Source organism: Platalea leucorodia (genome assembly GCF_965183815.1).
Source record: "Platalea leucorodia genome assembly, chromosome: 16".
Lineage (NCBI taxonomy): Eukaryota > Metazoa > Chordata > Aves > Pelecaniformes > Threskiornithidae > Platalea > Platalea leucorodia.
In genome coordinates this window covers 9,702,906-9,720,993 of record NC_138838.1, presented here as the reverse complement: position 1 = coordinate 9,720,993, position 18,088 = coordinate 9,702,906, and the positions used below count along the sequence as shown (strand labels likewise).

General features: G+C 35.9%; 1 protein-coding gene across 12 annotated transcripts in view; it reads right to left on the bottom strand.

The window, feature by feature from the left end:
- Window positions 1-18,088, bottom strand: part of USP32 (ubiquitin specific peptidase 32) — a gene marked incomplete at its 5' end in the record, with an annotated part of 116,948 nt that overhangs the window by 13,459 nt on the left and 85,401 nt on the right. For 8 of the 12 annotated variants that reach the window (XM_082328393.1, XM_082328401.1, XM_082328395.1 and 5 more), the window contains 11 exons: window positions 33-171; window positions 793-867; window positions 2,664-2,745; window positions 3,483-3,637; window positions 5,962-6,121; window positions 9,328-9,468; window positions 9,913-10,088; window positions 11,274-11,466; window positions 13,237-13,339; window positions 13,457-13,518; window positions 16,295-16,378. In XM_082328393.1, coding sequence (XP_082184519.1) covers window positions 33-171; window positions 793-867; window positions 2,664-2,745; window positions 3,483-3,637; window positions 5,962-6,121; window positions 9,328-9,468; window positions 9,913-10,088; window positions 11,274-11,466; window positions 13,237-13,339; window positions 13,457-13,518; window positions 16,295-16,378 — 1,370 coding nt within the window. The remainder of the gene's footprint in view (window positions 1-32; window positions 172-792; window positions 868-2,663; window positions 2,746-3,482; window positions 3,638-5,961; window positions 6,122-9,327; window positions 9,469-9,912; window positions 10,089-11,273; window positions 11,467-13,236; window positions 13,340-13,456; window positions 13,519-16,294; window positions 16,379-18,088) is intronic. The other 4 variants (XM_082328397.1, XM_082328400.1, XM_082328402.1 and 1 more) reach the window with 3 other exon arrangements.

The following is an 18,088-nucleotide window of genomic DNA, read 5'->3' as shown; positions in this document are numbered from 1 at the left end:
TAAAATGCCAATGGTCTCAAATAGAAAATTACCTGTTAAGTTCGTAAAGATGTCTTCCTGAGATGAAATACCGTGTTAGAGGTTGTGTATTACTGACACACTGGATACTGGAGTTCATGAAACATGTGTTACCCAGATTGCTTAATCCAGTAGCACCCTTTTCAGTAGGAACTGAGAAAAAGAAAACATAATTATACCAGTTGTGCTGATGTGAAAAATTCAGAATGTTATATCAGTAAAGTTAAGAAGATGACCTTTTCACAGTAACCAATTCAATTTAACCTGCTCCCAATTACAACACTACAGCTAGCACAAATGCAAGAGGGGACCAGCCTGTTCTCTCAACCATCTGCTCTCTCAACTCTATTTAAGTTAACAGAAATTGAAGTATTTTGTTGGATCTGATCCACCACGGACATCAGTACAATCCATACAAACTATTTTCAGGTAAATAATTATGGTACTGAAATGTCTTGATTAATTTGTTAAAATCGTTACCATTCCATACCTTAAAAAAATCCAAGGTAATAAAACCAAAACCCAGACTTTGCTATGTACCATTTGCTACTGCTGCATCTGGACATATACAAATTTATCTGTCTCTACATTCAGCCCTCCCACATTTCCAGCATCTAAGTTAATAAAACAGAAAGAACAAGCAAAGCAGCACAGGCATAAAAGACCTCTTCCAATGTTAAGAGCACTTATATTAAAAAGAATTGTTTCAACATAATATAGCGTCTCGGATTTTTTCTTCTCATCATAATTCAATTACTATGCTGAAACACTTACCTTTATGTCTGTCTATTTTACTGCTGTTTGCTATAAAAGACATCTCTTCTGGCCAGCTCATGTCTTTGTTTCGAACTAGAAAGAGATACGGTATAAGGATTCTTTAAAATTGTTTGTTACTTACTCCAGAGAGCTTATACAGCTGAAGAGGTTTAATTAAAATTTTCTAATATTTAATTGAGATTAGAAATATTTTGCTTATTTTTAGTTTTTATTTTTACTAGTTTTCATTTCAACATTTCCAGTCATTACTGGAAATCATTCTAATACTGCCATCATTCCAACCATGCCAGCAACATCTTTAGAAAGCAGCTTTGAGATTTCTTTCCTGTTGGTTAACAAATTTTACAGTACTTATTCTAATACTTAATAAGGATCCCCCAGATTTGAACAAATCTGTTCACTTCGTGAGCGATCACTAATATTTGTTGCTGTTACAAACCAACAAAAGATTCAAGTGCATTTCAAAATAGGGACAAATTATATGTGTTTCAAGATAAAGCGGGACAAAAAAATGCAAGCTTTCCTAAACTAGCTTTACCACCGCCTCCCCGCAGGATCCCTCTGTAAACCTCTATCTTGCATTGACACAAGCCATACAGCAAACCGCCTTAAGGAACCGAGCGAGCTGAAAAGAGGGAGTTATTTTTCACTAGATCACTTCTACAGTCAGTTCATCAGATAGGTGTCAAGTAGTTGTCCACAGGTAAGGCAGGTGGCATAATATACAGAGGAAGGGCGGACTGCTTCTTTCAGTGGCGGTGTTGACTTAATGCCGATTTATTTATTGAACTACAGACTCAGGGTTCTGTTTCACCTGATACTGCAAGGTGCAGTCCCTCTCCCCTCTTTCTACATATAAATTCCCATTTTTTCTCTTGTGTCTAGCGACTAATGCAGATACACAGCAAACTGCATCGGCCACTCTGTCAACTTTAAATTGATTAAATATGAGCTGAGCCAAGTGGCAAAAAGGATGACTCCCTCTAGCACACCAACCTGAGGTGTAATATAAAGCTATGCTAAGTGAAAGTTGTACAGAAACAAGGCAAGACCCAGATTTCTCTATAGCCTCTGCGATGTAAGGACAACAGTAGAGGGGATTAAGTATGTACGCTTTTGTTTCTCACACTAAAAGATTAGACAAAAAGTCGTGTCAAACTAGCTGAAAACTCAGCTGATCGGTGCACCCCGATACCTTTGACAAAGGTTTGATGTCTTTGTGACTGATAGCACTGCCTAGCGTAGCATGGCAGGAGGATGAGACACAACGGACATAACTTGAAACAAGAAAGGTTGAGATTGGTTATGACGCCTTTTCACCACGACGAGTCGGTCAAGCAGTCAAGTCCAAATGCATCAGGTTCTCTCCAGATGTGAAAATAAAAGCAGCTTTTAATGAAAATCTTCAAAATGAACCTGACATGGACTGAAACATGCCATTTTCTTCACCTTTTGCTTTGTGAGTAAGAATGTGTTCATGCAAATATCGTAACCTGAACTCTTGTAAAATTAGTGGAAGAAAAATAATGAACTTCAGATAACAAAAAAGCCTCAGATGCCTCACACCACTTCTGTTAAATCTCTGGTATTTTAGTTATTATTGTAGGGGCAGTGCATTATTTGAAGCTTTGGTATTTCTTCCTCTATTTCTTTCAATACACACATATAAAGAGATAGACATCTATTTACACATACTCTTCACTCTCAAAACATTTCCAAAAATGAACTCCTTGAGCGGTAGGCCTATATATTTGTGTAGTTTGGGCAATTACAGAAATAGGTACTACACACAATTTATTAACCATATATATACTCATATAAAACCATTCGTTTTTAGAGTGTAAACCAATTATAGGCCCTTTTTATACCTTCTATTACTAAATGCTGCTCATCTTGGATTTTAAGATACTCCAGTCTGTGATCTTCATCATCCAGCAACGTAAGATAGTTCTGCAGGACAAAAAATACTTCATATAGTTATTACTTCTAGATTTAAAATTCTCTGAGGATATTTTAATCTCGAAGCAATGAAATTAAAACAGTATTAACAATTTCTTCACAAAAATGAGAGCACCAGTTTCCTACCTATGTTAAATAAACACAGTAGTTCACTGATCTCCAGAAGCATCTAGTTCAATGCTTTAATTTTATGTGGTATTTCTTTAGAATGAGAGAATTACACGCATGTAATGATTTGGAGGAACACATTCTGCTTGTTCATTGTCATTTATTCACATACACATTTGAAAAAGATCCTGGATGGCTGTTGGCTTCTGTGCCAATGGAAGCCTACAGCATCATGAGTGTCAATGAAGGAATATATTTTTATTTCCATTTAAAACAGTTTCTATGAAACTTCATATCAAGTCCTTTAATAGGTCAACCAACTGCCAATGTTTAAATACACCACAGGATAATTTAATGTTTACCAGGCTACTAGGAAAACAAAAGATAAGTTTTCTTGGTCATCATTAGCACCAAAATCTAAATTTCACCACTTGGAGTGCACAAAAAACTCTAGAAAATAAGTGGCAGGAATTTTCCAACCTGGACGGTTAAATTGCAAAGGAAACTTATGTCGACTATTTTTTTTTTCTGTGCATGTGTATTTAATAGTTTCTAGAAAAGAGTAAGACATACAATATCTAATAGCTGATTAAAAAAAAAAGAAAAAAGATCTACATTACCTCACTATTGTATAACCAGAGGCGCATATCTTCTTCTTTTATACGTAGCCTCTGGGAGAGATATTCATGTATCTCTTTAATTGTTTGCATTCGACTAAAGCAGCCGGTGTAAGCCAACACTCTTTTTAAAGGAGCATTCGGTGAAGGTACATTCCCTGGATTCACAATCATAAGAAAAGGGTAAAAGATAATGTATATACCCACAGGCCAACTGAAATCAGATCAATAATAACTTATACACTACATATAAGTACTTTTTCTGAAAAAGTAGTACACAATTCTACTCCTTTTGTTTATGGATAAAATAATGAGTTAGCTTGAAAGCTAGTTGTTACTAACCCTTTGGGACAACAAACTTGCTATCAAAAAGCAGATAAATTTACCCCCCTTCTTACCAAAACCTATTAGAAAATTGCTCCCCTAAGATTCTCATAGGAAATAAATAATTTAAAAGTAGTTTTATAAGACTGGACTATTCTTTTTTTCTCTTAAAGAAAGAGTATCAGAGACAATGGTAATTTTCAAAATAAAGGACTTCCAAATTTCATGAGAATTTTCTTTTTGAGAGCACATTGTAAGTAAAAAATAAGGTCAAAAAAATCAGTCTGACTCTTCTTGGAAGTAGCATAACTTTGCTCCAGCTCTTCTATGGAGATGAATGCTGATCTGTGAAGATTAAATCAGCCTGGCAGTTTCACAATAAAAGTATTCTTAATAACTAAATTCCTCAAAACATATTCTGCGAAGATGCCTAGGATTTTCACCAGAATTTCTCAACTATCTCACGTTTGCAACACAAACTAATTCAATCAGTCGAGATTGTTGCCGTTTTCTATAATACGAGCTCATCTTTAAATAAAACATTTGTACAAGCTCAGTTTGAAAGAGATGAGACCAACTTTACATGCTTTATTTTTTGAGCCTCTTTAGTTTAAACTTAGGAAGTTCCTGACTCCTCGCAGAGACAGGTCTGTAACATATTCATGGAAAGCTTTTATTATACAGCCAAACCCAACCAGACAACTGCATTACTTAAGTAACCAGAGAAGTGACATCACTCTACTTTCACTGTCAAAAGATTAAAACAAAATAAATAGTACCGTATGAAAAGATGCAATGTTACATGCAATTTGACAAGGATGTAAAACTACACTGTAATCATAAGTCAGCAAAGCATCAGTTTTGCTTCAGTATACCAAGCAAAGTACTCTTTTTTTTTTTTTTTTTTTTTTTTTTTTTTTTTTTTTTTAACGGACACAAAAAAGCATTTTCTGAGATTAGGGATCAGAGGATTAGTTGTAAGATTACAGCAAGAAAGCATATTTGAAAACTCAAAAAGATTAATGATTGATTGGACACATAAATTAGTGCAGAGCAAAATAATTCCAAATCAAGATCAAATTTGGCACATCAGAAGATTCTCTTTATTTGAATTTGTGCATTTTAGGATGTCCAAACAAAGCAGTTTCCATTTTATTAGGTCTAGTAGGAAAAGTTTGGGTAGCAGGCAGTTTCTGTAGCGGAACTTGATCAAGCAGGCAGCCACTATCGGTAAGTTTGAGATTCTACCAAAGCAGTGAAAAACTGAGCATCTGCATGAGATTTTTAAACACAGGCTAACACTAGCAAGGCTGAAGGATTTAATTTTCAGTAGTCAGGTGAGCCCATTTCAGGACATACAGGTTACTGTGGATGCATATGTGTATCTGTGTGTATCCAAACGCACATGCACGTGAACATCAGGTATTTCTTCAATTGTGCAAGGCAAGTATGCAACTGTGCACACAAACTGCTAACTGAAAACAAATCCTGTAACACTTCTCAGCTGAAATGTGAAGCTGCAATCTAAAGATTATTCTTTTAGCCCACTACTTGTACAATCTTTTGGTGAGCATTACCACCACAATTATGGCACATATATTTTAGTTGGATGTTTACACTTTCTACTGAATTGTCTTTCCGAACTACATCAAATCACAGTCTTCATATTGCGTTAATTCAATCCCTTTTTAGAGAGCATTAAATAATTTTGGGCATTAAAGCCTAGCTGCCCAAGTAACTCAGAACCAGTTGGCTGAACAATGATGTAATTTATTACACCACTGTATTATCAGATACACGCAACCACCCCAATGCACAGATGCATCTATTCTATGGCTACAAAATTAACTACCAACAGGATTAATCAGATCTGCCCTTCTCAGCTGTTTAGCTTATGCAGTGCTCATTTCTCACTTTCAACTCACCAATCTATTTGCAGTAACTATGCGACTCAAACTGACTTAACTGAAAATGCTCCCTCATGCCTCTTTCTTTCAAGAGAAGATAGGAGGAAAGCCTTTAAATCTTTACCAAATGCTGATTGTGCCTTACAGTTGATTAGCTGGTGTACAAGCACAGTGGCAGCAAGCTTCTACAGCTGCGGGTCTCGCTTTCTTAGAAACTGCGCACTTGTATTCTTGCTGCATTCTTAAGTTACCTCTAGGTAAATGCTGAGGAAACATTCTCAGGCTCATCATACCCATATTCACCCAGATGTTTGACTGCTGCGTTCGAGTGGCAGGCTGCTGTCTCAGGAAGAGCAGATAGCGAGGAAATAACTCTAGTTCAGGCACATTTGTTTTGCTGTTTTTGATCACCTAGTAAAGATGTTTAGAATACATTTTAGAGACTGCTGTTCCAAACATGTAGGAAATCCCTATAGGACAGGAAGGAATGATTAAAGCAGATGGTTAAAAAAATAAACTATGTTTTACTAGGAGACAAGAAATCCTCTGAACTTCTTATGGGGTCTGAGGCAAATATCCACAGGAATAACAATTTACTGATTTCTAAGCACTTTTTGAAGCTTATTAGTTGCAGATTGTCAAAAGCAAACACCTTATTTAGTGGAGCATAGCTTCCTCTACACCACCATGGAAAGAACTTTCTTAATTCCTGAAATGCCCATGAATTTACAATGAACCTCATTAATTCTCCTCAGTGTATACTTCAATATAAAAGTTTCACAACTGTTGAAAAAAAATCACGCATGCTGAATAAGACATTTGTTCTGAACTTTTTGAACTATAGGATTGAATCAAAACCTTCATATTGTAAGAACAGACCGAAACTTACTTCTGTTGCATTTTGATATGTTGACAGAAAAAGCCGAAATTACCCCACAACATGACTTGCAGCTTTTCAGTCATCATTTCTACAAAGATTTTGCTATCTAGATCCGCCCAAAAGCAGACATACGTAAATGGCAGGAATGTTCACTATCTTTGTGACCATTTGAAGCAGAACAAAACACTCAGCTTAAATTGTGAGAAGCAATATAATGCACTGAAGTGCCATGGTATTAAACTTCAGTTCCAACAAAAACAACAGTGATGACGTTTTCTGGAAAGAAACAGCATAATAGTCCCTACTGCGGGGTGGGAGACTGGGACTGTGAGTGCCTGTATACTTGGTTGCAAGTAATCAAATGGTCTTCAAGTATTCAAGTGTTCAGATAAAATATTCCTTTATTATGGACTGAAAAGCTAAAGTTTATACAGGCATTATTTATACTTTTTTGCAGACAGGATACCCAAACTACAATTCTCTCATTCTGAATAGAAGTCTCTTTTCTAATGACCCTATTGCAAAAATCTCAAGCACATTAGTTTGTGCTGTGTACAAGGAGATGTGACCTTTTCTGGATCATGAAAGGTGTTTGTTTCCATGGAGAATGTGTGGGAGGAGGGTAACAGAAGGCAGTGATTTTTCACTGTAAAATAATTGCCAGTACTACAGCTAACAGACCAAATAGTCAAAAATCATACAGCTACCTCTCTCCCATTTGTGACACTGAATATTTGCGACACCGAATATTTGCGACACCAGCCACCTAATCTCTATTTGCCATCAAAAAAAATCCCCTCACTTCCTTTTTTAAAGTGTAGCTCCTGTAAGAGACTACCTGACACAGAATAAACCATCCCTTATATGGAATAAATACACTCAATAGAAATTAAAGAAAGTTTCCAATGCCTGTAAGTGAAGAGAGCAAATTGCTTCAATTTGTCTTTCCTCTAACATCAGCCTACTTTTTTATAAATTCAAAATTAATAATTCAAGGCATGCCAGCTTTAGCTCCAAATGATTATGACCTGTTAATCATTTTGCAATATTATACATAGAGAAACAGAGAGATAACTCAATAAATTGTGAGTAAATTATATGATTTAACAATGACTATTGCTATATAATTACTGCTTCTCTTTCAGAAATACTGTTGCTGTTTTAACTGCAACCAAAAAAATCTCATTGGGATAACACAGACTAATTATTAGCCCACTTAGTCAATTCCATTTAATATATAGCACTTTCACATTTGAAAATTATATTCTTCAATACATTCTGCACTGTGCCCAGAATTAATTTTTAATTAAAAGATATTACAGCTTTAATATAGAAAATACTAGCGTTAGTTACAGAAAGTGAATTTCGGTTCTTCAAGTTTTTTTTTCTTTTAACAAAACTTTTATGCAAGCAAGTACAAATATCACCTTACCTTTGACAGGCTCTTTCTATTTAGTTAATGTCACGGCAAGGTTTTAAGTGACTACAGGCAACCGGATAATTGTTGATATAAAACCACAGCATTACCAATTTGCAAATACATTTTTTTATTACACAATGGAAACATGTTAATTGTTTGTAAAACTATTCCACAATTTTATTGTGATTCATTGGCTTTTCTGCTTACTGTAAAATGTAAGGAATGAAAAAATTCACTACATAGGAATTATTTGCTGACAAATGAGTATTCCATAAGTTTGGAGGAGCGTTACTGATTTTGTGCTGAAGAATGAGAATGATCACCGCTTGCCTCGCCAGTAAGATTTTTAGTTACTCATTAGAAAAAAATAAAGGCAATTATCATAATACTAGAAGAAGAATGACACAAAAGAACTATTTATTTTGAATATGTGATCTGCTCAAAATAACAATTGGTATTCACACTGCCACGGTAGATAATACTTGCAACAAAAATCAAAACTGAAGAATTAAAACATGAGGAGCAGCCTGACTGGATGAGTGTATCAGGTGAGATTACTGGTCTTTGCTTTTAGCACTGAACATGGTTAACCAGAATCATGCTGATTCAGCCTTAGACAGTAGATGCCAACTCAGTTTTAGCAAGAGGAATTGCTTATGATAAATGCCGTATTGAAAAACCTTTGACTAGAAGCTGAACAACTTAACCAGTCTGTGCAGTACTCAGAAGCTGATATGCTCATACGCAAATTCTTTTTAGGAATATCTACTCCTGCTGCTTTTTACATCTTCACCAAATCTTGTGCATTGTGTTTTCTATGACACTGAACTTGAAGGACAGCAATTGCTACCCTTCCCCCACTGCATGAAATTGTAAGAGAGAAAAAATGCATTTTCAAAGCTGCAGGTGTCCCAGGTTTAATTTCATTGGTTTTGCAGACCAGTTGAAAATTTATCTTAGCTTTTAAAGATGAGTGTTTTGATGCCAACTCTTTTAAACTGGTCTCAAGTTTACTTTTGTCTGCTTTAGCAATCACAATCAGTTGAGCAGCACTTCTGCCCTGTTGCAATATCTCCTGGGGTTTGTGCTACAAACCTCCTAGCAAATATCCACAACTTTCTACCCATGTCCTTTTCTGAGACTGCTTTCTCGCAGCTTGCTCTTCAAAATTTTTCATTTAGACTATCCATTTTGGATGAAGTGGGAGATGACCATAAAAGACTACCTTGTGCAACTGGCAGACGCTTGGACACATTAGGTTGTTTATATTATCTCGGTGGTTATGGCAAGTAAACAGCATCTATAATCACAACTTACCGGCCTGGGCAAGGACAGATTTGCTCCATACCAATGGTAAAGTGCTCTCCAAACTGGTTCTGGTACCATTATGTAGTCCTTTCCTTCAATCAGCTGTGGAGATCGCTTTAATCTTCCACCCTCCATTGTTAATGATGCAGCCTTTAAACAAAAAGGGATTTTGTCAAATCTTAAGTGCAAAAAACAGTATACAGCTACAACAATTTTAGTTCATGAACACAGAACACTTTTGAATTGTTAAAAAACTTTTAAGTAGCCATTAGCAACTGCTTTTCATACTAAATATTTTACAGTTAATGGTGAAAGTTGTGTTTTCATAAATGCCTTTTTCATTTGTAAGTTCTGTGAAGCTGTTTAAGAACATTTTGAATGTTTCTCTTCTCACAAAACACTCAGTAGTAGCCTCAGAAACAGAACACAATGTTTTCTCTTAAAACAAGAGTAAGAAACCCAAACTTTGTTATATGACAAAGCAGTGCTAATTTAGAATTAAGCCACTAGCTGAAAAAACAACACATAAAAAGCTGTGATGAAAGTATGCTAAAAGATACTTTTCCTATATTCACATGACTCGGATGCATTTACCTTCACTGGTTCTTGCGTTACCAGGGGTTGGTTATCAATAGCTCCTGGTTTCTGAGGATTAAGCTGTAGCAAAGCATTCCCATTGGTTCCAAGGAAACACTGGTTATTATTGTCTGAAGTATTATGCTGCCTAGCAAAACATACATCAGTCCCTGGTGTGCTAGGGTAAAGAGTATCTGTAACAGAACACAAGAAGAAAAAAAAAAAAAAAAAGATCTCTATTTCAGTTCAGGAGTCCATAACAGAAATAAATCAAAATGTTGTATTGTTTTATTTATTTTAAAAAAAGGCTGTTGAAGAAGTTTGCTATCCATCACACTTCAGGAAAACACGCAACTCTTCCAAACTACAGTGACAAATATACTAATACTCTCAGAAAAGGTAAAGAAGTGGATATATGAGATCCAAATACCAAAGCAGATACTTACACAAATACTCATTTGAGAACAGCCTAACTAGGTTTGCGTGAGCAAATGTGTTTCGCATTTGCTTGTTGTCTGGATGTTTGAATATCAAACTCTTAAAAATCTTATATACAAAACTGAACATATATGCAATAATGCATTATTTTTATTTTTTCCTCTTGAAACAGCAAGCATTTTTATTCTTATAGAACCTCCTTTTGTTATACAGAACGCTAAATCTAAATTCCAAGTTAGAAAAAAGAAAAAGAACCTTTCATGTAAAACTTGTCTCCTTTCCTGTCCTTCCTCTATTCCCTAACCCTCACCCCAAAAATGATCACAGTATTTTATCTACTTTAAACTGAAGTTACAGTTTGAAGATACGGATTTTAAAATACCAGATGCAACATTCAGCTGTCTTATAAGGAAAAAACCATCATTGCAAATTCTCACAAGAACTGACTGAACTAAAAATCTCTTCTTCTTTCACAAAGATGACTCCTAGAATCTGCACAAACTCACTTAAATCACATGCCCTGTAAAACTCTAAGTACATTTTTCCTAATTTTTTTTCTGCTTCTTTCCTCTTTGTAGTAGCTGAGGTCATCTCATTGCAAGACATAGTACAATATAAACTAGGTATGAGCTAGAAACAACTTAATGTGAAGGGGGGAGGGGGAAATCCACTCAGAAAATAAATGATAGGACGAAAACTATCTTGGAAACAATACTGGAAACCAATCACAGCATAAAAGATGAACTGCTGTTTAAACAAGATTGTTTCTTGTTTATCCACCACAGACTAAAAAATCCCAGTAATTCACCGACGTCCACATGTAGGCCACTTCTGCAATCTAAACTGTGTTATCTTTTCGCCTGGAGGAATCCATGCAGTATCTAGTTTTCTCAAAACCTGTTCTACATTAAACCTCCAAGGAAATAAGATGTTATGCTTACTGCTGCTAGTAGTCTCTGAGGCTTCTGATGCAGTAGAAATATTATCTGAAAACTTTTCTTCTGTTGCACTGAAGTAATTAAGACCTCCCATTTTGTCTTCTCCCTGTTCTGAAGTATTGGCTGCAGCAGCTATGAGTGAATTCTTACCTCCACTCAAGACAGATGAAGGCTCTATCACAACAGGGTTTGCATCCTAAAATTGGTAGGTAAGTAGAAAAGTTAATTACAAGCCAATATCAAAGACATCTAGCATCAGCCAAATCAATCACCATCATTCACAGCTGTGTGACCACTTTCGCATATCACGAGTTTTATAGAAAAAAAATACTTTCCAGATCTACTGATGAAAAATCTGCAGAAATGAACAGCCAAAATTGTTAAACCAATCGAATAAACTCTTCTGCACAATATAAAAATTGTGAAATACCAGAATTATTTTCTTTATCTAGATACATAAAGACAACCATTTTAGACAGCTATAATTACCGACTGCAAATATTTGAAGATTCGTCCTTGTTGAATTTCGTATGGTTAAATGAGAACAGCAGCACAAGAACAAAAAAATACATTCTTTCCTCAAACCTGCAACATTTTAGTCTTCCCTAACTTTGTTTTAAAACAAAGTTCCTTTGTTTCCTTTGGACAAACAGCAGTGCAAAGGCAATCTGGCTTGTTCTCGGGCATAATAAAGGTGGGAAAAGAAATCTGCATCCCCCAAAAGCTCAACTTGCCAGTCCACTACAGACAAGATGTAAAAAGAATCCTACCCAATTTAGAGCACCAGTCACAACAAGAAATGTCAATAAATGAGAAAACAGAAGAAAAAGGGAATTAACTGAGACTTAGAGAGGAAGAAAGAAAATCCATGCAACGGACATCACTGTAACAACACTGGAAAAAGTGTTTTATGTAGCCCCCCATTTATCACATCACTAAACATAATATCTTGTCAAATAACAAAACTGTGCAGTAAAGCTAAAAGTATAAAAATAAGACTAAAATGTATGTTGGAATTACAGTAATCATTTACAGAGTTTCACAGAAATTCCCAGTGTTCTCTTTGCTCAAGAGCTAGACAGAGTGACTAAAAGCATTGTGCTATTATGCAAAGGATTAGGTATGAAATCATGTGCACATCTGAGTACTTACACTATGACAAGGATCAAATTACCTAGTATTTCAGGCATTTAAGCCATCATTTGTCCAATTCATTGTGCACAAAGAGCAACTGCAATTCCATGGTTAGTTAATGCATACATTGCAGTTTTCTAAATATTTTTAGTTATTTCTATTTATAAAACAACTCAAATACTTATATGATTACTTATCATTATATAAAACTCTTTTGAGAAATAGTTTATTTCACTTATTCTACATTCTTGGTTGTCTAACCTGCAAGAATATTTATCTCCACCGCACTTAAATTTTATTAAATATGCTTTCTTTTGTAAAATTCATAGTGATGCTTTAACTTGAATATTTTAGTTGGAGGACATAAAAGAACACCCTGTAACCATAAGATTTTACTAGGACTCCTTTGATCACCATCAGGTACTGGGCTACTTTTCATCATTGCCTATAAACCAAATTATACCAATTCCCTCCTTTATTTGTCCAGAAAATGCACAGCATGTATTTGTGGCCCAAGCAAAGTCAAAACCAAAATGGGTAGCTTTATTACCAAATGGATCAAAAGACTTAAGGGAAATACAATTGTGAGAGTACGTTTTTATTCAGAAAAGTATTTTGACACACAGGAATGATGAAGCGAAGTACAGAAAGAGGTGACAGTTTAATGAAATTGTAGTGAAAAGCTCACCATGCAACAATTATTTTCCACTAAGAGACAGGAGATGCTTCATTTCAAGCATTATTGGTTAAGCAGTCATTTGCTCTCCACTTTTTTTCATCAACACATTCACAAAGAAATCACTTATTCAGTACACATTATTATTATACTTACGTATTTGACATATTCTTTCCACTGGTGCCACCATGGCATTGCAATAAGAAACCAGTTGTGCCCTGGCTGAAGGCCATACCTGCTTTCTCTTTCTAACCAGCCTCTGCACATAAAGAATGAACAACATGAAGTGTTAGTTGAAACACGGAAATTAAAGTCCTTCTTTTGAAATTAAAAGGTGATTCTGAAACCCATTTAAGATTCGGAGCAAAACATGTACCTAATAATCTGTCCTTCCTCTTCTGGAGTGGCAGGTCGTAGCCCCAAAACTATATGACACACCTGGAAAAAGAAAGTAATTCATATTAAGAACTACACCACTATGAAACAAGCTTTAGGTAAATGAAAGACAAGAAGTCGTCTAATGAGACTCTTTAGAAAATTCTTTTTAATTATGTAGCAAGTTCACCTAAAATTGAACAAATCACTAAAAAAAGAAGTATTTTGAGCTATGAGATTCACAACCTTTTCTGACTGTTAAGACAAAAATACCAAGAATGTCAAATGCCCCAAGACAATTTAAGGTGAACAGAAAATTAATGTCATTATTTTCATGTCTGAAGCACACACTATGAAAGATCTCAGTAACTGACATGGATCGGATATACAAAAAGTTAAGATGTCTATATGTACTGGAGAGGGAATGGGGAACTGGGAGAATGCAAGCTGCTGGAAGAGGATAAGCCAAAGGTTAAAAAAAAAAAAAAAAAAGGGGAAAGGGGAAAAATGGGGAGAAGTGGTTATATAAGGGACTGAAAGGAAAACAAGCACATGAAGAGATCGAGGGAGAAGTTTAAAGCAGTCTAACCAACCTCCCACCACTGAAAATGCTCTCAAAACTGTAGAATGTTCTCTGAATGCCTGCTTTTTTTTTTTTTCTTTTGCCCCCCCCCCCCTTCTTTTTTTTTTTGAAACAAACACAGAAGAAAAAGGCACCATCCCCTAGATGGCTACTCTATTTGGGTGGGGTTTGATTCTGAGTACAAGACAGCAGTCCCAGATGGCTAATATTTCACTCCTCTCTTCCCAGTAAAACCATCCTGGCCTCGACTGCAGTGACATCTCGGGCTGGCTTCTCCCAGCAGCTGCCCAGCCACGGGGCGTGCGGCAGGGAGCGATGAGCAGAGGGAAGCAGACTCTGCAGGAGTCTTTGTCTCCCATTGCAGGGAGGAGGGTCAGCTGTCTCCTCTCCCAGACGGTTTTCAAATTGGTTGCTACTCATAACATGATTTATAGTCTTTTCCTTATGTCTCTTTTGAGGCTATCAATTTGCATCTCAGCTGGAGATTTCTAATGACTGGTGAGATATCTTATTTAAATTTATATTACAGTGTGAGAGACCATTTCACATTCTGAATAAAACAAAGGCCATTAGCTGCTGGGAAGCAACAGCTTTTCCAGCACACACAACACAGCTGCCTCTGATGTTTCTTTTTAAACTCATGTAACACTGTGCTAGTATCAGATTCTTCATATAAACTAACCCCGCTGCAAACAAACCAATTTGTTGTCAAGCTTTCCAAGGCGCTCCACTCAGACTGCTTAGCTTTTCTGTCTGCAGATGAGACACACAAGCTCGTGGCAGTTCAAATAAACGCCCGGACAAATCAATGGCAGACTCTGTCCTGTGCGAGTACGCTGTTGAGCCTGCAGCGTGAGATGAGGGTGCCTCATATGATAAAGTTACCAAAGGAAATAAAAGTAAAAACCTAAAACAAAAACGTACCAAGTCTGCCAGGAGAAAAAAATATTGTAAATGAGACCTCCAACAAGCGATGTGTAACAATTGCAATGTGCAATCATCATCAAGACAAATTTATTAAATGTTCATTCATTCTACCTCAATATTGCATAGGTATTAATTAATCAATATTAAGTTATGATATTTGATGCTACACTGTCCAAAAATAAAGACAGCCCTTCTTGAGAAGGCCCCAATGTAAGCAAAACCTGATGCAATTGGAGATAAAAAGAATTTGCAGAACTTTCTGACTTTATTCTTCTCAGCTGTGGTGTAGCTGATGGCCCCAGAATACTCTCACTCAGTCCCCATGAAGTTCTTGGGAAAGTATAGTTCAAAACACAATTTATAAAGCAGTCTAGGGTCATAAACAGGAGAATCAATAGTATGCTGTTCAGGTAGCCTCTCACAACAATTATTTATTTTTTTAAAAAACCACACCGCTTCTTTCTGATGAAATATCTTTCTGCTACAATCTGACCCCGTAGCCGATTAAGCTTCACTCGTAAGATCAGAACAGAGTCCACTGGTTCTCCCTGCCCCTCCCTGGAAGAACTAAGACTGTCATACAGTACTGGAGGTGAATACTAAATTAGGAAAAATCTTCAAGGCTTCATTAGGATTATTATTATTATTTAAATTCAAAGTATAAAACTCTACAGAAAATGGGTAAGGAACAAACTGCACTGAATGAAAATAGTCTTAGGGGGTTATTTGCTGCATGAAGTCAGCCAGCACTAAAATATGACTGATTTAAGGATTTATAAAAATCCAATTCAAGCTCAATTAAAAACAAATTCAGTATACACTTAATCCTCTGCTTCTGCAACACAAAAGTGATATGATATCACAGCTTTCAAGGACTGCTCCATTAAGAACGCAATGAAAGCTTCCTTAGACGGCCTTAACAGAAAATGTAAGGGGAAAGTGGTTGTAAAGAGTCAGCAATACCTCTCTCATTTCCTGTGTCACTTTCTTGGCAAAGATTTGCAAGAACAACTGTTTAAAAACACAGCCTTTTTCTAATGGAAAATGTAACTGCTGATACACTTGAAATTTCTTTTCATTTTATAAACACTACACTACATTCACTTTAACAAATTATGCTTTAGGCATCTCCATACACTGAAAAGAATAACAATCAAGTAAATAATCATTCCATCAAGGTAACGCACAACTGCAAAAACAAATAACTTATTGCAATGGACCAAACCGTAATCATGTTGACACAAATGCTGATGCTGCACTTTGTGGCTGTGCAAAAAGCTCATAAGTTAATTACTATCATTTTCAAGTTTAAATTTCCTCTAAACATACCTGAAAAAGTAGATTTAAAAATTCATTGGCAAGTGCACTCTTCACACTCCATATCTGGTAGTCCTCCAGAGTGAGGTGTCCAAGCTTAGTTAAAGGGAGGAGAAGGAAAGGTGAAGGAAAAAAACATCACACCATTAACCTATTTCTATTAAAATGCTCATTAAGTGTGTCATACAAGGCATGGCAAAGCCAATGATTTGATAAAAATTAGCGTCTATCACTCTGATAATAAAATCTGATCCAATGAAAGAAGAAAAATGTAGTGTTAGCGTAACACATGCAACCTAGAGAACCAAAAAGCTTTGAGACTACAGAGGACGAACTATGCACAGCATGTAACCTTTGCTCCTGCTCTCCATCGTTCAGATTTAGTATTCATGCTCAACTGCGGCAGTCATACTTTCTCAAACCATGAAACCAGCAGAAGCAGTATGTGACTGGTCAGGGCAATCGCTTTGTAGGAAACAAAACAAGACTACGACATCTAAGACTTTGATTGTCCAAATAAGCTCTGCACATATAGATACTTGCATCCATTCAGAAACCCACCATCCTCCTCTGTGGGTTGGGAAAAACTATTTTGGATCATCAAGTCCTTATGATCTTCCCTTACAACACAAGTCCTATTCTTATTCACTTGCAAAATTATAGTAGCATAACACTGACCAATGTCAGAGGATCTTCTGATTTTCAACAATTCAGTGATAGGATCAATCTGCATTTTTTATATTGTAATATAATTCATAGCCATTTTTTACAGCAGTGGCAGTTACTCTACCTCTTCTTACAGACCATTTTCTCCAGAGCTCACACAGGTCAAAGCTAACATAGGAAGAGAGGTTAAGTAATTATGTAATTACTGCACCATCAGCTCTTTCCAGCACTATATTCATGATGCAACTATGAAAGATATTCTGAAGACTTAGTCTTCTTTTTTAACTCTTTGTGGAAACAAGACTGCTATACGCTTGCTTATGAACTACCCTTTTTAAAAAAGCAAGCAATAAAAACCTGAAAGGACAAAAGAAAGAGCTCACTGAAGCTTTATTTTCTACTGCTTTGGTAATGAAAGAATTACAATAAAATATTTGTCCACCACTTTGTTGGACTACAAGCAGGCAAGACAACTATTCAAAGAAGTAATTAAGCATTTCCAGACATTCTTTATAGTTTTTCTTAAGTCATTTATAGTTTCCAGACACTCCTCCTAATTAGTGAAGCAAAGGATGAAATAATGGAAACAACTTCCCCTGTATCGTTTGCAGCTGATAGTGCCTATCTCAAAAAAGCATGAACATAATCAAAGATTTACACACAGCTAACTATAAAGCACTATATAAACCACTAAGACTTTTGCTGTGTGTCACGACAGTCAGGACAGATACCTCCATAGTTTCACGGATACTTAGCTCTGAAACAATATAGTCAGATATAATTCACTGGTTGTATACAATATTATTGCTAAGTAGTTTAATAATGATAATGCACAAGTTATTATTGAATTAATACAGTTCTGTTCCAGCACAGAAGGATAATGTGTCCTTACGTAGCATAAAATATAAGATACACTAATGCACTACCTCTTTTTCCATAAGATCATTTTTAACATGAAACAAAAGAACAGTTTCTGCAGAACAAAAGTCAAGCATCAGACTTAAAACTGGTATTAATTATGCATAGAAAAGCCTTGCAAAGAGTATATGCTTCAAATTAATTTCATCGGGTTATGTATTTTTGGTTTCATTTCATATATAAAAATGGCTTATAAAATCCAAACATGTTCTCTCTCTCACA